This window comes from Phascolarctos cinereus, unplaced genomic scaffold (assembly GCF_003287225.1).
Source record: "Phascolarctos cinereus isolate Bilbo 61053 unplaced genomic scaffold, phaCin_HiC Scaffold_7;HRSCAF=346, whole genome shotgun sequence".
In the NCBI taxonomy this organism is placed as follows: Eukaryota; Metazoa; Chordata; class Mammalia; order Diprotodontia; family Phascolarctidae; genus Phascolarctos; species Phascolarctos cinereus.
In genome coordinates this window covers 2,781,554-2,801,600 of record NW_027556180.1, presented here as the reverse complement: position 1 = coordinate 2,801,600, position 20,047 = coordinate 2,781,554, and the positions used below count along the sequence as shown (strand labels likewise).

Genomic DNA, 20,047 nt, shown 5'->3' with positions numbered 1-20,047 from the left:
CCAGCCCCTCCAGCCCCCTCATGCAGCAACATGAAAGGGCCCCAGTCTTTCCATGGCCACCAACTCAAGGTGGCTCAGAAGGAGCTCCATACTTGGTTCTCATCTCAAAGAATAAGCCTCAGTGCTGGATGACAAGAAAGAAAAGGTGGCTTGACCGGCCCCCAGAGTAGTCTGTGCTGGCAGCTGGGAGGGAGCAGCCTCCTTGGCTTCCTTCACAGCTCAGCTGAAATCCTGCTTCCTCCAGGAAGGCTTCCAGGATCCCCCTTCAGGCTGAAGCTTTCCCTCTGCGGATTCTCTCCAGCTGAATCTGGTCAATAGCTTGTTTGTATGTGGCTGTCTGCAGGCTGTCTCCCCCATTAGACTGGGGACCCTCAAGGGCAGGGACTGTGCTCCAAAAATACTGACTGACTGGTTAACAGCTATATTCAGTGCAAAAAATACCCAGGCCATTAAGGCAGGATAGTGCAATGGAGAGAGAACACTGAACTTGGAGTCAGGTGCAAACTTTGGGCACGCCCAACTGGGTGGTACAGTGGATAGAGTGCTGGGCCTGGAGTTAGGAAGACCTGAGTTCAAATCTGGATCAGATACTTCCTAGCTGTGTGACCCTGGACAAGTCACTTCACCCTGTCTGCCTCAGTTTCCTTATCTGTAAAATGAGCTGGAGAAAGAAACAGCCAACCACCCCAGCATCTCTGCCAAGAAAACTCCAAACGGGGTAAGGAAGACCAGCGATCAACAGCAGCTGCTGGTTTTGTCCTGGCCAGAGGTGGACTGAAGCAGCTCCCTCCAGTGTCTAGCAGGAGAGGGCCAGGAGGATGACCGAGGCCCTCAGACACTGGCGAGGCGCCATTTTAACTCCCTTGTCTGCCTATACGGGCGATGGACCAAGTGACCCACAAGGTCCCTCCCTTCTCTGGTTCAGGTCACTGAACCTCTTAGCCTCAGTCTTTTTCAGCAGCAAAACAGGCGATCGCAACAGTCTGACTCGATGGGTGAAGGTTTGCAGAGCACTTTGCACTCCTTGGGGAGCTACACATGGAAACACTTGCTGCTTGTCCCACTGTGGCTATTGGCGACAAGACCTCTGGCTTTTAGAGCGAGAAGGGAGACCTCTCCCCCATCCCCTGTGGTGCTGGGTGGGGTCATGAGCCTCTCCCCGTCTGTGAGTTACCCTGAGTCCTGGACGGGAAGAACAAAGCATTTCCTTCTTTAAGGTCACCATTCCAGCGGATTGCAGATTTGGCCACAGGATTCCTTTGATAAGAAAGGTGGGTAAGCACTGATTCAAAGAGAAATATGAGCCTATACAAGAATGCCAGCTTCATTCATTTCGGCAACACACATTTATTAAGTGTCCCTGGCACTGAGGTCCTGTGCACACAGCTGGGGATAGGAGCAATGAACAGAGACCAAGTCCTGCCTTCAAAAAGCTTACGATCTAATACATTCCAGGAAGGATCACAAGCTCCCCAGGCCCCAAGACCCCAGTAAAACACCCCCAAGCCATGGAAAGAACCTCTGGTGACCCCCCCCTTCTGTCTGCCATGTGACATACCTGTACACTGGCTGCATCTCCCGGGCGATCCCAATGACAGCCCCTGCAGGGAAATTATCGAATTCCTCAAACAACTCGCGAATATTGGTCTTATGTTTCAGGTCCAAGTCCAGCTGAATTATCCGTGAGATCTCTGGGGGGAGGAAAGAAAGAGATGCTGCTGAGACCAAGGATCTTAGAATGCCCCCTGGGCCTTGGGGAGCCAGGGCTGCCATGAGGCTCTTCCCCAACAGGGGGTGACAGCACCCAAAGATGCCAAATGAGAGGGGGAACCCAGAAGTACCAGAATAGCCCTGCAAGCATCCGCCAGTGGGGGAGGGGGTCTATCCATCACAAACACCCCAACCCTGTGCCAAGCCAGCTCGAAGCTCAACTGTGCCGTGGCATGGAAGAAGAGCAGCCAGCAGCTCCCGGGAAGCACCCCCTCTGGGGAAGGCTGGTGACTTCACCAAGCGCTCTTTCCTCCCTGTAACTCTGGGAGGGAAGGGATGGGTGCAACCAACCCCATTGGGCAGGCGGGAAAACGGAAACTCTGAGTAACTTCGTGCGAGGTCCACTGGCTTCCAGGATGGGCAGGAGCTGTCTAATTTTGTCTATCTCTGGCACCTAGCACGGAGTAGGTGCTTAGGAAGCAGCTGTTGTTTGTAGCCAGAGAAGGGGCCTGGGTTTGACCCCGCCCACATGCAGAAGCTGAATGATGGTGAGCAAGTCATGCTGAGCTTTCATTCCCTCCCCCCACCCTACCCCCAAGGATGCTATTCTCAGGAGTCACTCCCTGCCCCTCAACCCATCACCCAGGGATGCTGAGCTCAGGTGGTAACATGATTTCCACTCTGTATTTCCAGGTCAGACTGGAAGACCCAAAGACCTTCAGAGAACGCCAGATCTGAAGGGACCTTGGAGGTCTAGACCACACCATGCCCCCCCCCATGTACAGGGAAGGAAACTGAGGAAGCCCAGAGATGGAGAGGGATTTGCCCAAGACCACATAGAGATTCAGCTGACAGCCTGGAAGGAAAGTGAGGAGATGCCCCAGAGCCAGAGATGAGCTTGGCCAGGGCCACACAGGAAGCTTGCCGGTGGCCTCCAGAATCCTACCCAGCCCCAGGCTTTTCCATGCTTCTGGAGGGTCTCTTCTGCACTGGAAGGGATACATCCCCTCCCCCATCACAGAGGAGGAAACTGAGGCTGGAGGAGTTAGTAGCTTCCCAGAGATAGAAAGCAGCAAAGGGAGGGCTTGAACCAGGGGGCCCCTGTGCTATTCAGCTTGTAGATCAACGTCACTACGCTTCCTTTTACGTGAAAAATGGACACTCCAACTCCTGGCAGGAGAAGCAGAGGGGCCCCATCAGCAGCCCCCCCCCCCAGCTGCTCGAGCTCCTGGGCAACAGTTTTCAACATTCACTTCCATGGGCCTTTGAGTTTTAAATTTTCTCCCCCTCTCCAAGATGCCATTCAATCTAATACAGGCTCTTCATATACATTCCTATTAAACATTTTCACTGTTAGTGACATTGTAAGGAAGAATTAGAAACAATAGGAGGAACCACAAGAAAGAGAAAACAAAATAGAAGGGAAAAAAAAGAGCAAATAGTCTGCTTCCATCTGTATTCAAACTCCATAGTTTTTTCTTCGTATGTGGAATTTTCCATCTTGAGGCCTTTGGAGATATCTTATATCCTTGCATTGCTGAGAAGGGCTAAGTCTATCAAAGTTAGTCATCGCACAACATGGCTATTACTATGTATAATGTTCTCCTGGTTCTGCTCACTTCACTCAGCACAGACCATTCAAGTCTTTCCAGGTTTTTCTGAGGTCAGCCTGCTTATCATTTCTTATAGCACAATAGTATTCCATTACATTCATAGACCATGACCTGTTCAGCCATTCCCCAATGGAAGGGCACCCCCTCAATTTCCAGTTCTTTGCCACCACAAAAAGAGCTGCTATAAATATTTTTATACACATGGGTCCTTTTCCCATTTTTATGATCTCTTTGGCATACAGACCTAGAAGTGGTATTGCTGGGTCAAAGAATATGCAGATTTTTACAGCCCTTTGGGCATAGCTCCAAATTGCTCTCCAGAATGGTTGGATCAGTTCACAACTCCACCAACAAAGCGTTAGTGTTCCAATTTTCCCACATCTTCTCCAACACTTATCACTTTCCTGTTTTGTCATGTTGGCCAATCTGATAGGTGTGTTGTGGTATGTCAGAGTTGTTTTGACTTGCATTTCTCTAATCAACAGTGATTTAGGGCATTTTTTCACATGACTATAGATGGCTTTAATTTCTTCATCTGAAAACTGCCTGTTCATATCCTTTGACCATACATACAATCAATGACTTTTATTCTTACTCATTTGACTCAGTTTTCTATATATTTTAGAAATGAGCTGTTTATCAGAGACATGGAGGAAGTTTTCTAAGGTGATTCACACTGTATGTGGTTCCTACATCCTGTTCCTCTATGCTCCCTCCCACCCTGGCTGGGGGTGGGGGGAGGGAGTAGGGGACTGCGACCTTGAGCTTTGGCCAGAGAGGGCTAGCCCATGGCGAGGTGACAGAGTGGTGCTTAATAAAAGCTTGCTGTCGAGGTCTGAGGTATGTCTCTGCATTCACCCACCTACCTGGCCCCCCTCTACCTCGTGCCCTGACATCATGCCCCCCATCCCCCACCCCGCTCCCCCACCTCCCCCACCCCCACTCCCTGGACTTCCTGCCAAAGAGAGGAGGCTGACGCTGTGCCCCTGGGACCGAGGCTCCTTCTCTCTGGGGAGGGGGGAGACACCGGAGGCTCCCACCCCCCAGCCCCAGCTCAGAAGCCTCCAGCCCCTGGCAGAAACCAAAAGGGACAAGGAGGACAGTGACCCTTCCCTTCCCCTTTGGCATGCTTCCCAACGCCCCTCCCCACCTCTGGGTCCCCCTGCCCCCTTACATGGTTCCGGCAAATGCGATTAAAGTCAAGCCGGGTAGTAGAGGGCTATGGTCCAAGCAGCCCCCAATTAGACTGACTGGGGCATCGATCACCCAGGGAGCCAGCACACAGAATGGGGCCAGCCTACAGCGTAGAGGAACATGGGCAAAGCAGCGAGAGCTGGACCAGGAGACTGGGCCTGGAGTCAGTTGAGACCTGGGTTCAAATCCTGCCTCAGATGTGGGCAAGTCACCCCCTTCCCGAAACCTTAGTTTTTCCTCCTCCCTAAAATAAGGCCGCCCTGTGCCACCGGGTGAGCTATGGAAGGTTCTCGAGAGTTGTGCTGGTTCTAATTGGTGCTGTCCAACAGCAGGAGTAGACCCCACCTTCTGAACGAGACAGGGCCCCCAGTGTCCGGCACAGGGCAGGGCGCGCAGCGGGCACGGCCCCCACGGCACCCAGCACAGGGCTGGGCATACAGCGGGCATGGTCCCCATGGCATGTGGCACAGGGCTGGCCTCACAGTGGGCATGGTCCCCATGGAGTCTGGCACAGGGCTGGGCTCACAGAAGAGGGCTCCATAAAAACTGGTCGGCTGATTTTCTCCTTACACTGTTGTCTGAAGGAGAGAATAGAGGAGGAAGAAGGAAAAGAAATAAAGGGGGGACCACCAGCCAGACACTGGGTCAGCAATCAGTAGATGGAATACTTTAGCATTCAGTTTAGCCAACCATTCAAAGAGGCTTAAAATGAAAGGAAAAACGTCTTTCTCCCATGAGACCTGCCCCTTCAGAGAGGGCACCTCCCAGAGGTGACAAGCCACGCCCCCTGGCAGAGGGGCTGCACCACACTCCTGGCCCTGGTTCCAGGTTTACTTGATGCAGGATTTCCTGGAAATGTCTTTGGAGCTCCAAAGCACGGCTGAGGCCCAAAGCACTGGGTCACCGGGCTGTCCTGACAGACCCTTTGCCAGCAGCACCCATGGCTGGGTCACCAGGAGGCCAGGGACAGGGGGCAGGGCCTGGCAGATGCTGGCAGCCGATGCCACCCAAAGCCCAGCCTGGCTTCCACTGCCTTCCAATGGCAGCAGACACAAGTGGGCATGGATGTCACGAGATCTCCAGCTGGTGCTCAGAGGCGAGGGACTCCGGACGTCTGGCCTTGAGCGTCCCCGACAGGGAGTGACAGGAAGGATGCCAGAGCACGTTTGCCATCAGCCTGAGCTTGTCTCTCCACAGCATCGAGTGCAGAGTTAGCGCAGATTGGCCAGCTGAAATCCACGACCATCATACACCATGCGCGCCATTCCTGTGCCCTCAAAGACTGGGCTTTTCACGCTGGCAAATTGGGCAGAGCCAGACCTTCAAATGAAAGTGACAGCCCTTCCTATCCCTATTCCCCTCCAGTGCTTCCCTGTTAAAGGAAGACAGTCTCTCACCTCTAAGCACAGAGGTGGGGGGCCACCAGAGCAGGATACTACATATGCTGTTGAACCATCACGACAGTTTGCTTTTGCTTAGCTCTCTTTGTTGTTGCAAGATTCAACGCTGGGGGCTTTTTCTGGTCATATAATCAAAAAGTGTCAATAAAATTTGTGTTTTAAATAAGTCAGACCAAAAGACAGTGTAGCCCAGTGGAAAGAGCCCTGAATGAAGAGTGCTTAACCCTGTATATGGCTCCTAGGCAAGCCGCTTCCCGGCTCAGAGGTCGGCTTCAGCTCTGAGATTTCACCTCCTGTCCCACCAGCAGGCAAAGACAATAGGATGGGACGGTGGAGTGGCTGTGCCCTGAACCCTGCCGGTCCAGCAAAGATCAAAGAGTGAGGACCCCGAGATCCACCCAGCGGGCACCCCCTACAAAGGCCAAGGCGAGTCCTGGTGCATGGTGGGGGCAGCAGAGCCAGACATGACCACCGGGACAGAGCTGGGGGGCTTGGGGAGCCTGGGCAGGACCACAAGGGCAATTTCCATGATGACCACATGGAGGGGGCCAAGAAAGAACAGAACGATGATGCCCCCGACAGAGCAGAGATGTGGAAGCGCCTTCCCCTTTCTTGGCAGGCCAGGAATTGGGGGCACAAAACGCTCCATGTCTTCTTGGTTCTAAGGGATGGCTCATTGGGAGGAATTAAAAAATACACTTGCTCTAAAAGCCAGCAGATCAATAAATATTTACAATTCCAAAGTGAGCTCAGTGGTCGCTTCAGAGCTGGGGCGCCATCTTGGAGAGGAGGCAGGTGCTTCTGCTCATGCACATTGTGGAATTTCCTGTTTTTGTGATAAAGAGATGGAATCTGGGTTGGTGCCAATGAGTCACCTAGAAAGCACTAGCTGACAGAAGAACCCGCGGTGCACCAGGTGGACATGGCACCCTCCCTGGAGAAGAGGCAGGATGAAAGCCATCCTCTCCACTGTCACCTCCCGTAAGGAACGGGGACAGCACAGGCTGGCAAGAGATGTCACTGAGCACAAGGCCTGAGGACAGTGGCATTTCAGCAGTCCAGGAGGCCTCTGTCATCACCTTTCCCCAACTGGCAACTTCCCTGGAGTGGACCTGAGCGTGCTGGACACTGAGGGAGCTCCCAGGGTGCCTGACAGGGTCTGGCATACAGCAGACACTAAATAAATGCTGCTGACTATTTGTTGCTAATGGTGACCTGAGAGCTTTGCTGAGTTTCAGTGGTCCAGTAAGGGTGGCGGCGAGCTGGGTAGACAAGCTGACGCCCACCTCCATAATCGCTCCCAGAGGGACCACTCCCCACCATCGGAAACATGGCTCCAAAGCCAGCCTGGATAATTCTCAAAGCAACATTCCACGGTGGAAACCTGGCTCAGGGTGCCTCGGCAGCTTCCAATTAATCGAGCCACAAGACATGTCATCTGACCACGGATGGAATTACAACCCTGAGCGAGTGACTGTCCCTGAAAAGTTTGAAAAACAACAAAAATCCCAAGGGGGAGGGAAGGAAGGGAGGGGAGGAGAGGGAGCTGGCTTCCCTCCGTGGCTCCAGACTGTCCAGATACAATTCCTGGCGGCCTGTTTCAAAACACAAACAAAAACAAATCACAGTAAGAATGAACTTACCTAAGCACAGAGCTTAATGGTCAAGTGAAAACAATGACAAACAGAAATAAACAGAGGACGAGAGCGCCTCCCCCCATCTCTCCTGCCCTGCTCATTCTCCCTCCCTCCATTTTGAAATAGTTCCAAGCCTTTCCAAAGAAAAATATTTACAATATATGAGGGCACATTAAATCTAAGATCTCGCCTCAAGGGCAGAAAAAAAGGGACAAATGTTGGGAACTGGGAAGCCAGGAATTCTTCCTCTATTTTTTTTTCTTTTTTGGTGAGGTTATGGGGGTTAAGTGACTTGCCCAGTTCACACAGCTAGTAAGTGTCAAGTGTCGGAGGCCAGATTTGAACTCAGGTCCTCCTGATTCCAAGGCTGGAGCTCTATCCACTGCACCATCTAGCTGCCCCAGAAGCCAAGGATTCTGGACCTTAACATGATGTCAACTTTGGACATTGGACAGGATCTCTCTGCACAGAAGGCCCTGGGACAGCTGGAAAAGCCATTTCACCAGAGAACGCAGCGACCCTACTCCCAGAATGAAAGAGAGCCACATCCCACCAGCTTTCGGGCGGTTTGAGTCCTTCTCAACACCAATGCCTCGACTCATCCCCAAACCGGGGACAGGGTGACAACCACTCTGGCCTTGCTCCCCTGACTCAGGAGCACCAGGGGTGACAAGGGGCCACCCACCAAGGGTCAGAGAAGACGAGAAGCTCACCCTGGCAGCCTGGGCAGTCTTACCATGCTCCAGGCACTGTGCCAAAGGCTAGGAAACAATCCCTGCCCACATGGAGCTTACACCTCCCTTGGTGAAGGAGACAACAAGGATGGATGAAAATACAGACAGTGTAAAGATAAAGTGAAAGAAGGCAGCATTGTTCATCTGAGGCCCTGAGCCACATCTCAAAGGAAGAGAAGGACCCCTGAAGCCCAGCTGAGAAGGGAGGGGATCCCAGGCAGGGAGAGCAAAGGCATGGAGGTGAGAGATTGGCGTTGTGAGCAAGGAGCAGAGAGAAGGGCCGTCTGGAGGGGCTGCAGAGAGCAGGAGGGCGGAGGAAGATCCGTGACTTGGAAGGAGAGGTTAGGCTTGGGCTGGGAAGGGCTTGAAGAGCTCATCCAGGAGGCAATGGGGAGCCACAGCAGTGGACTGGACAGGGGAAGGGCATAGATCTGTGCTTAGGGATCATTAATTCTGTCTCAGGGTGGAGGCTATAGCAGAGTGGGAAGAGCCCTCAGGAAAAGCAGCTGCTCTGCCCACCTCCAGCACCCTTTCCTAGTTCCTTTACAGTTGGCTGGATTTGCTTTTCTGAGATTGGATTCCTCACGATCTCCAGTGTGGTGTTTGGTTAGTTTGGGCATTTTCTATCTTTGAACATATTCCTTAATTTCTTTTCTGTTTTGGGTCTTGTTAACATATACTCATACACAGTAGGAGCTGATCATACTTTCTTACTCCTGGTTTTGCTGCGATTTCACTTTGTTCATGTGCTTTTTTATTGTAGGCGGCTCAGTAGATAAGAGGGCCAGGCCTGGAGTCAGGAAGACCTAGATCAAATCCAGCCTCAGACACTTTCTAGCTGTGTGACCCTGAGCAAGTCACTTCATCCTCTCTGCCTCAGTTTCCTCATCTGTAAAATAAGCTGGAGAAGGACATGGCAAACCCCTCCAGTGTTCCCGCCAAGAAAACCTTAAATGGGGTCACGGACAGTTGGACATGAGTGAAACAACTGAACAACTTCTTTTTAATCAGACTGGCTGAAGGTTTACTAACTGCATTAGTCTTTTCAAAAAATCTGCTGTTAGGATAATTTTTGTTTCCAGCTGATCTGTTTTTCTTCTAATTTTTAATATCTCTTCTCTTGTGCTTATTTTAGTTTTATTTGTTGCCTTTTTAATTTTTAAAAAGTATGCTCAGTTCATTAATCTTTTCTTTTTCACTTTTGCTAACGTATTTTTCACCTGAGGAATGTTTTCACTACATCCCAGAAATCTGGGTATGTTTGTTTCATTACTACTATTTTCTTTCGCATGCTTAATAAATGCTTCTATGATTTGTTCTCTGACCCACTAATTATTTAGGATTTCGTTGTTAAATCTCCATTTGTGTTTGTATTTTTTGTTTGTGTTCTGTGAGCTGATTATTATTTTTACTGCATTATGATCTATAAAGGATGTGTTGACTCTGACTTTTTACTTTTATCTGCAATATCTCTGTACCCATAGCCAATTTTTGTTTCATACGGTGCTGAGAAAAACATGCAATATTTTAGCAATTCATTAATAGGTCTTTTAGCTCCACTTTCTGTTAAATTCTATATTTTCCTTTTATTTCTCTTTCTGTTGAATTTATCCAAAACCAAGAGTAGGACATTGAAATTTCCTGTACCATCTATGTGTTCTAATGGCTCAATTTGTATTTCTGTTGTGAATCTGGATGCCAAGGCATTTGAAGCATATCTGTTGAATACTTATCCTTTCTGTATAGTGTAGTTTCTCTGATTACCCCTTTTAAAGTTGTGAATCTGTGCTTTTGTTTTGTCTGATGGCATGACTGCAATTCTTGCTTTTTTGGAATCACTTGATTCGTAGCCAATTTTGTTTTAGCACCTTATTTTTATTTCATATATATCTTTGGGCTTTAGGTGTATTTCTTGGAAGTAACAAGTTGGGAGGTCTTGGTTTATTTAATCTGTCACATTTTCCTTTTGTTGGATCGTTTAATCCATTAACATTTAATATTGAGAGCTAGGCTTTTTAAAAATTTCCTCCATTTGTCCAAATATTGGGGCTTTCCAAATTAGGATTTTTCTCCCTTTTCCTCTGTAAATACAATTTTTTTTCTCTTCAATTATTGTAGCTTAATCTACTTTGAGACAATCCTATTCTCACCAGCTTTCTTCTTCTCACTCTCGAGCCCACTCCTCTCTTCCATTTATTACCCCTTTCCCTGTGTTTTGCTTAATTTAGTAGTTCCTTTTTCTTCCTTTTTTCTAGTCATTTCATTCTTCTCCCTCTTTTCTCCCCTCTCAGTTAAGTAGTAAAGTAAAATTTATTACCTTTCCTCTTCCTCCCTTTAACTTGTTATTGAGGAGGTAAGCGATTAACCTTTGCTACTGTTAGTTCAATTCAGTTTTTACCTCATTTGGGTTCTCTTTGGGGTCAAGACAGCTAAAACTGATTTATGTCTTACATAAATTTCTATTTTGAAGAGGTTTAAAAGGCCATGAGCATTGGAGAAAATACTGAGTATTCCATCTTGTTATTCACATGACCGTGAAGTCACTGGCTGCCCCCCATCCCACAGCTGTTTTTCCTGCTTCTTCTTAGCTCCCCACTTGGGTAATGACAGCCACAAACTTCTGTGCTGGCGAAAGCTCGAGTTTGTTAGGAAAGTCACAATAAACCCAACTGCATGTTCCTGGCATTGTAACACTCCCTTTGGGGGGCAGACTGCCAGCCCCTGTACTCCACCCTGTCCACTTCTGCTTCTCATTATGGTTTCCAAACATGAGGGACCTTCTGGGAGTGACCAAGGCCCTGGCTGTGATTGGCTAGTCTACTCTTGTTCTGACTACAAAACCACTGAAAACGCCTGACCTGTTTTCCATCCTCTGGACCTTTGAGTGGCTCATGCTAAGTAGGGAGGCTCTTCTTGTCCAAGGTCCCCCAGAGGATGTGGGCACTGTCCCTGCGCTTCGTGTTCTCCCCAGACTGTGCCCACACTTGGGGGGGGCACAAGATGGCACCTGCCAAAGGCTCCTTAACAGGCCTTTCTTCCCAGTTACTTTTGTAGGCAAGTGGATCAGGCTTCCTCCTCATCTGTCAATAAATCTAACATTCATTGATGCCATGTTCTCTCCTCCAAATTTCACAAAGCTTTAGTCTTCACGAGTAAGGGTGCTCTTCATTTCTCTGGGTCTCACTATCCTCATCTGCCAAATGAGGGGCTTGGAGGACCCTCCCATCTCTGGAGCCACCCGTGAAGGTCTGGCATGGAATGAGATGCATGTGTGTGTCCTCTTGAGGGCAGGACGGGGACAGGAGAGAGTGACAGGGAAGCCAGGTACACTCAGTGTAAGAAAAACTTTCTGCAATAATTAGATTTGATCCCCAAATGCAATGTGTCATTTCATGAAGCAGTGAGTTTCCCACCACTGGGAGTACTCCAGCAGCTTGTTTCAAAGGGAGCCTCCTTCAATGGACAGCCCTTAAGGTCCCTTCTAACACTGAAATTCTGTGAGTGTATCAAAAGACTAATTGAATTGGGAAATCAAAGAGTGAGGTTTGTTTGTTTGTTTGTTTGTTTTTAAGGCCAATAAAAGTGGTGAAGAGTTGGCAATTTTATCAAAAAAGAAAAGGGAGGAAAAAAATCAAATTCCAAAAATCAAACACGAGAAAGAGGAACCACAGAAACCAATGTAAACAGGGAAAACAAAAATGCGCCTTTTACCTAGAACAAGTCGGATGATATCCTTGGGCTGCAGGACCTTATAACGTCACCACCAACAACAGAACCCAATATGCAAGGCAGCAACAAAACCATCTGAAGAGAAGAAATAATCAGACACTTGGCGTGACTCCAGTGCCCGTGACGAGACTGAACCGACAGAGGAAAGACGGAAACGCTACCGAGGATGACTTGCTGACCTGACATTACCCAAATTCCAAAATTCTTCCATTATTCAATAGAAGTGACTGGGAAATCCGCAGGGCAGTATTTTGAAAATGGGATTCACGCAGCATCTCACCACATATACTCCAAAATACTCCCAGCTGACGGGGATAGGGACTGGAATTCCCAGATGAGGAAAGCCTCTCCATCAGTGCAGGTTGGCACCTTCACCGTAACTTATGGTAACTCAAGAGGTCCCTTGAACACAGACACAGTTCACAGGGTTGCATAGCCAGTGCGCGTTAGAGACAGCATTCAAATCCAGGTCTTCCTGGCTCTGAAGCTAGTCTCTCTACATTATGCCATACTCTCTTCCAAGGTGGCATGTGATCTGAGTATTTTTGAGTATCCTTTGTGGATGGTACAAAGATTCTCGGTAGAAGATTATAGAAGAATGCAGCTATTATCAAGTCAATAAGCCTTAATTAAATACCTACTGTGTGCCAGGCACTATGCCGAGTGCTAGAGGTACAAAGGAAGGCACAAAGCAGTCCCTGCCCTCAAGAAGCTCATGGTCCAATGTCTAATAAAGGAAGTGGCCTGAAGAGGTCAGCCAGTTCACAGTCATATCCTGTGACTCACTTCTTTATGATACACCACCAACAGCCCGAGGGCCAGGTTCAGGCTGGGATGTGACGCTCTCCCCACCTCATTGGCACCATCCCATCCCCCGGTCATTCCCGCAGGTGAGGCGGCAGGTGGAGCATCTCCGGGGCCTCAGCCTGGCCAAAGGAGGGCAGGAGCTGGGTCCTGGGCAGACGCCACAGCTCGAGGCCCCAGAAAAGCCAGCCACCTATCGATCGCATTTCCTCATCTGGGTCGGATGAAGAAGCCGATTTGGCTTTTCTATGGCTGACCTTCCTGCATTTTTCAAAACGATACAATAACAACTCACCGCATCTGCTCTGTAGGAGACAACAATTTAACCTCTTACAGAAAGATCAGGAGGCTGAGTTTCTGCATTGCCAAGACAGGACGGTGCCCCTAGGTGCTAATCTCCCTGCACCCAACGTGCCCAGCCCCCCATGATGGACAAGCGTCCTCAGGTCCGATCAGAAGTGTTTCAGGAAGCAACAGGCATCTGCCCAGCATCATCAGTCACTGTGGCCACGGCCACGTTCAGGGCCATCAAGCAGTCCTCAAGCGGCTGTCCCAGGAACCTGAGGTCGCATTAGGCTAATTGCTGACAATTATCTAAGCACTAGGTGAGGTTTTCAAATAGAAGCTAACATTTCATTCAGAGAATAAGTTAAATATTCTCAATATCATCACCACATTATTCCCACCGTGATGAAGTTATAAACAACAAAATAGCCACCCAAACACCAGCCTTTTTTAAGGCAAAATAAATAAGATTTTACAGCAGAACCCATTGCCTGCTGGTGTGACTGTGAGCACCGGTCTCAGTTCCACACCTCTGGGCCCACAGCCCACATCAAGGTCCTAGAAAAGAGCCCCTGGAGGCATCAGAGACCTGAGTTTGAATCGTGGCTCTGCCTGAGGCTTGCTATGTGACCTTGGGAAGGGTCTTTTGCCCTCTGGACAATCCTCTAACTGGGCATTCAGACCAGATAATCTCTAAGGTCCCTCAGAATCTTCTCATCTTGACAGTCTCTCTCTCTAAGAAACACACCTGGGTGCCCAAGGCTTTCCTTTAATTTCCCAAGACACCTCTGGCCAATAAAGCCAAGATCCTGCCTTGTACAAAAGAAGGCACCAGAATAAAACTGAGACCTTCGAGGAGGAAATGTCTCCAAATTCCATTTGACGCCCTCGAGGCAGCCCTGAAGTGACTACCCGTGCCAGGCCCTGGGCTGAGCCCTCCAGGCATTTCACAGAATGGGGTACATTATTTAGGCTCTGATGGGGTAACCTGAGCTTGAGGGCAGCCCCAAGGCCGCAGTGGGAGACCGAGGAGGAGATGGCCCAGAGAGGAGGTAGGGAAAGTGGGACCAGAATCCCTGGGAGTGAGAAGAGGGCTTTCCATCTGCCTTGCTGGAGAGAAATGAGCTCAGGGATCAGCCATCCTTCTGTCCACGCAGGGAGGCGGACAGGAGCGAGACTTGCTCTCTCCTGGCCCTCCCTGGCAGTGGGAGGGAGAGGATGAGGCTGGAGCTCCCGGACACGCTGCCCAGAAGGTGGGGCATGAGAACCCTGCCCAGGGGTGTACAGGGCACTAACCTGGCCCAGTACCCTGCCCTATCTGCTCTGCCCTCCAACGCCTTACACTGTAAACACAGGCGAGGAGCACAGGGTTCGGGATTGGGACACGCAAGTCCCTCCTGTGCCATGACAGGAAACGATGCTCACAGGTTGGGAATCTGGGCTTGGGGCCAACTAGGTTTGCACTGATTCTCATCAGCTGTCCCTGATGTGCGGCCTGGCCTGGTTACCAGCTGACCCGAGGCCCAAGGATATGGAGCAAACAGCCAAGGCCAATCCACACTCGGCTTAACAAGGCCAAAGGAAAGGAAGGAAGAAAGACTGATGCCTCAGATCCGAGGATTCCTCTGCCACAAGGGAACCGAGACTCAGTAGTTAAGTGACTTCCCCAGGGTCACACAGCCGGTTCAGGCATAAATGGCGAGTCCAGAAGAATCCCAAGCCTCAGGTGGCACCAAGACTTTCTTTGGGGTTCTGGAAATGCCACATTTATCAGAGAGCACCAGGAGCAACCTCAAGTCAGGCGGCAGCCTTGCTGTGCTATTTCCCACAAAGGTCTGGGGCCAGCAGAAAGCCAACTGAGAACAGAAAGCTCTCACTGCCCAAGATCCGGAAGAACCTCCCAGTAACGAGAGTGGCCCCCACGTGGAAAGGGCTGCCTCAGCAGGTAGTGAGCTCCCTGTTACTAGAGGTCTTCAAGCAAAAACAGAACAAGCCCTGGTCACTGAGGGCTGTGGTCAGACTCGGACCCTAAGGCACCCTGAGGCGCTGAGATCCGGAGCTAATCATGAAACAGAGACTGAATTATACAATTCTCCGTTTCACAAAGTGGAAGGTGTAGATTACCTCGGGCTACATGACCCGGGTGTTTCCAGAAAAGGTGTTTGGGTTTTTAATGTTTGTAAATCAAATCCTCTTCTTCCCACTAACACTGCTAACTTACAGACTCGGTTCTTTCATTTCTGACTGGTCTTCCAGAGGCAGTGACCAGCACCCCCCAGGGGAATGGGGTGGATCCATCCCCCACTCCCCAGCCCAAGAAAGTACCAGGGAGTCCTCAGAATAAAGGAATGCACTGGGAAGGTGAAGAGACTTTTGGAATGAATGGCCCCCCCAACCTAGACCGCTGAATGGCAGACTGTGCCGGGACCTCAGGGAACCCCTCATTTTACAGGTGGGGAGAAGGGAAGGTCCGAAGAAAGGAGGACCGTCCAAAGTCCTTCACCATCGGGGAGGCGTCCCTGCTCATTTCCCAATCTTTATTCTCATGATAAACCTGGCATTCACCACAAACACTCACACACAAATAACCCCCCAGCTTTGGAGGAGCTGCCCCCAAAAGAAGCCCCTGAAACTTGGACTACTGACATTTTGGTTCAAAAGAAAAACCTAATATGTTTTAATATCTATTATTAACCACACAGTAACCACGCACAATACCCTTGCATATATAAGGAAGGTAGTGGTGCATTGGGGGGAAGGGAATGAGCATTTATTAAGCACCTACTATGTTCCAGGCACTGTGCTAAGTGCTTTAAAAGTATTATCTTATTTGATGCTTACAACAACTTGGTGAAGTAGTTGCAATTATCATCTCTATTTTACAGTTGGAGAAACTGAGGCAATAAGAAGTCAAGTGACTTGCCCAGGATCACGAAGCTAAGTGCCCGAGGCAGTATTTGAACTCAGGGAGATGGAGAGAGTGTCTACCTCTCTTGGACTCAGAAAGACTTGATTTCAAATCCTGCAGAGGTCACTTCTTAGTCAAATGACAGTGAGCAAACTGCCTATCTGCTCTCAGTTCAGCCTCAGTTTCCTCATCTGTAAATGTGAGGGGTTGAACCCGGTGGCTTCTGAGGTCTCTTCAGGCTCTTGACCGAGGCTCCTATGTGCCCTGTGACCACCTCTGAGTCACCTGTACTCCGTGGGTGTTTCTGTTTGGTTTTTGATTTTATAGTGACAGTTAATGTGTTTGCTGTTCTTTCTGTGCTGAGGGCCCTCCTCATCATCTCCAGATTTCCTTGAGTTCTTGATTTCTCTTTTCAGGGCTCTCCTACTTCCTTCTACCCACACAGCACAATTTCCTCACCTAATTCCCAATTGCAGGACAGGGAGACTGCTCCCAAATTTATGCTATGACAAACAACGCAGCTAGGGATACTTTTGTACAGCGCAGTGTTTTTCTCCCTCATCCTAAGGTTTTGGGGCACAATCCCAGCATCGAGCGCAGTGGGCCGAAGGGTGTGATCACTTCTGAGTCTCTGACCACAGTCGGCCAGACTGCACAGTAGCTAAAGAGTGCACCAGACATCTGGACCAGCATGATCTGAGAGCCGGCCTGCTTGTCCACAGCCCCACCAACACCACACTCATCATCTGCAGCCATTTCTGCCAATTACATGGGTGCTGGGCAGCATCTTAAGGTTTGGGGCAGCCATTTCTCTGATAACTAGGAAATTCCAAGCAGATTTTCAGGGGATTATGAAGAAACAAAAGATATAAATAAAATTTTTGTAAAAGGTCACTGTGAAGGCATAGAGTGACCTTTTTTAATATCATAAAAAGTATCTACCAAAAATCAAAAGTAAGCAACAGGGACACAGCCAAGGCTTCCCAATAAAGAGGGGAGCCAAGTAAGGTTCCCCCTCCCCCAACCACCACTGGACACAGTCTCAGAAGCGGCAGAGAAGGAAGGTATATGACTAGAACGAGCTGCAGCAATAAGACAAGAGAGGGAAATTAAAGACGGAGAGATGGGTTCTGCTTGCTGATGAGATGCTAAAGGTCTACTGAGAAAAATCAGCAAAGATGCTAACTGAGACAATAGGTTCAGCCACATTCCAGGCTGCGCAACAAAGCCACGAGAATCGGCATTTCTACGTAAAACGATAAAATCCAGAACGGGAAATTGCATCCAAATAACTACAAAACGCATCGAACAGGGGAGGGAGGCAGAGCCGGCGGCCACGTGCTCCCAAGCACAGCCAGAGCCAGATTAAAGTGACACCGGGAAATGCTGAGCAGAAGCAACAAAGCCCACAGGACAGAGAAGTGCGCACGTGCACTTCTGTTCGGCTGGTTGGTTTTTAAACAAGTCACTTAACTTGTCACACAGCTCGTAAGTGCCAAGTGTTTGGTCTGATTTGAACTCGGGTCCTCCTGACTTCAGGGCCGGTGCTCTAGCCACTGTGCCGCCTAGCTGCCCTCATGTGTGGTTTTCCAAGTCAACGGGACTCACCAGGATCCCCACGCAGTTCCGAGGCCCCTGTTTCTATCTGAGTTGGACACCGCTCTTCCAAAGCCCACGAAATGCTTCCAGAGACTAGGTAATATTCCATTCCATCTTTGCTTCTGAAGCACCATGCCCTTCTGGCTGCACATTGCTCCAATCTCTCCTTTCGACTTCCCTCAGCGCCTGGGGCCTCCTCAGCCTGGGACATCCTCCTTCTCACCCTGGTGCTCCCCTCTGCCACACGGGCCCCCCTTCTCCCATCAGTGAGATCCATTTTGGGGAGGGGCCCAGTCATTCCCCTCCCAGCTCAGCTGGATTTTGTGGACTTCAACATCATGACTCAGTGGGCACTTTTCCCCCTCACCCCTGACCCACCTGTCCACTCACTTCTCTGTGTTGTCTTCTTCATTAAATATAAGCTCCATGAGGGCAGGAAATGTCTTTATTTCAGTGTTTGGCACGTAGTAGGTGCTTAATAAGGTTGACTGCCTGCCTGAAACCTGAGGGGGAGATAGGAGGCGGTCTGTGCTAGGCCAGTCAAGCCCCCCATTACCCCCTTGACCACCACCTCCCCACTGACCCTGACAGCCAGGACCCAGAGCTCTGGGGACAGCCAGGCTTCCAGCCCAGGGCCCTCAGCCAGTGTCTGGGAAGCCGCCCTGTAGAGATACAGCCTGGGGACTGATGCTCCCGGCAGGGCTGCACCCACAGCTGCTGAAGACCCAGAAAATGAAATTCTCTCCCCAGAGTCCTCGGCCCTGTCCAATGGCTCAGCCTCAGACACTGATGGGACATCTCTGTTTTACACAGCTTGGTCAAATAATAACAATATTCATTTAGAGAAATAAAGGACCGAGAATATCTAGGGAGATAATGAAAGGAGGTAGAGACAAAGGGAAATAGAACTTTGGAACCCCAAGCTATGAAGTGGCAATCATCTAAACTATTTGGTACTGGTTGAAAAAAGAAAAACAGATCAATAAGATAGACTAGACAAGAAAGAAGTGGAACTCCATGACCTAGTGTGAGATAAACATAAATTACTTAGGAACGAATTGCCTACTTGGGCAATTTTCAGATGAAGAAATTAAAGCCACCTACAGTCATAGGAAAAAATGCTATAAATCACTACTGATTAGAGAAATGCAAATCAAAATGACTCCGAGGTACCACATCACACCTATCAGATTGGCCAACATGAGAAAACAAGAAAATGACAAATGTTGGAGATGATGTCAGAAAATTGGAACACTAACACATTCTTGGTGGAGTTGTGAAATGATCCAATCATTTTGGACAGCAATTTGGAACTATGCCCAAAGGGCTATAAAAATGTGCATACCCTTTGACCCAGCAACAGTACTTCTAGGGCTGTATCCCAAAGAGATCTTACAAATGGGAAAAGGACCCACATGTACAAAAATATTTATAACAGCTCTTTGTGTGGTGGCAAAGACTTGGAAATTGAGAGGATGCCCATCCATTGGGGAATGGCTGAACAAGTTGTGGTATATGAATGTAATGGAATACTATGGTGCTATAAGAAATGAGGAGCAGGCTGACTTCAGAAAAACCTGGAAAGACTTGTGTGGACTGATGCTGAGTGAAGTGAGCAGAATCAGAAGAATGTTGGAACAGCCATGTTGTGCGATGACTGACTTTGACAGATTTAGCTCTTCTCAGCAATGCAAGGATCTAAGACATCTCCAAAGGATTCATGATGGAAAATGCTATCCACATCCAGAGAAAGAACTATGGAGTCTGAATGCAGATCAAAGCATACTGTTTGCGCTCTCTCTCTCTCTCTCTCTCTTTTTTTGTTGTTTGTTTCTTCTTTCTTGTGGTTTCTCCCATTGGTTCTAATTCTTCTTTACAACATGACTAATGTGAAAATAGGTTCAATATGAATATATATGCAGAGCCTATAACAGATTGCATGCCATCTTAGGGTAAGGGGAAGAGAGAAATGGGGAGAAAATTTGGAACTCAAAATCTTATGGAAGTGAATGTTGAAAACTAAAAATAAATAATTAATTTTTTTAAAAAAAGCATTATCTATATGATTAAAAATAAAAACTCCTAAGAAAACTGGAAAGCCATCTGGCAGAAATGAGACTTGGACCAGCCCCTCATACCACACTCCATAATACACTCTAAATGAGTCCATGTCCTTCTTATTAAAGATCAAACTATTTTTTAAAAATTAGAAGACAAGTAGAGCAAATATTTTTCTCAGCCATGGACAGGAAATGGATTCTTAGCCAAACAAGGGATAGAGGCAATTACAAAGGTTAGATAGTTAACTCTGATTACATAAAACTGAAAAGCTTCCGCACAAACACAGGATAGTAGGGAAGTGGTCAAATGAGAAAAAAAAAATTTGTATCAAATTTCTCTGGTAAACTTTTGGTATCCAAGATATGTTGACAAC

The 20,047-nt window shown here is 48.7% G+C and overlaps 1 protein-coding gene and 1 long non-coding RNA gene across 3 annotated transcripts in view; one reads left to right on the top strand and one right to left on the bottom strand.

Annotated features, from left to right (window-relative positions):
* XXYLT1 (xyloside xylosyltransferase 1) overlaps window positions 1-20,047 on the bottom strand; it is a 69,382-nt gene that overhangs the window by 17,699 nt on the left and 31,636 nt on the right. For both annotated transcript variants that reach the window (XM_020964685.2, XM_078147490.1), the window contains one exon: window positions 1,559-1,691. In XM_020964685.2, coding sequence (XP_020820344.2) covers window positions 1,559-1,691 — 133 coding nt within the window. The remainder of the gene's footprint in view (window positions 1-1,558; window positions 1,692-20,047) is intronic.
* LOC144454832 (uncharacterized) lies at window positions 1,686-9,735 on the top strand. The gene is made up of 2 exons (XR_013483377.1): window positions 1,686-4,163; window positions 9,052-9,735. It is a non-coding gene; the product is annotated as an uncharacterized LOC144454832 (long non-coding RNA).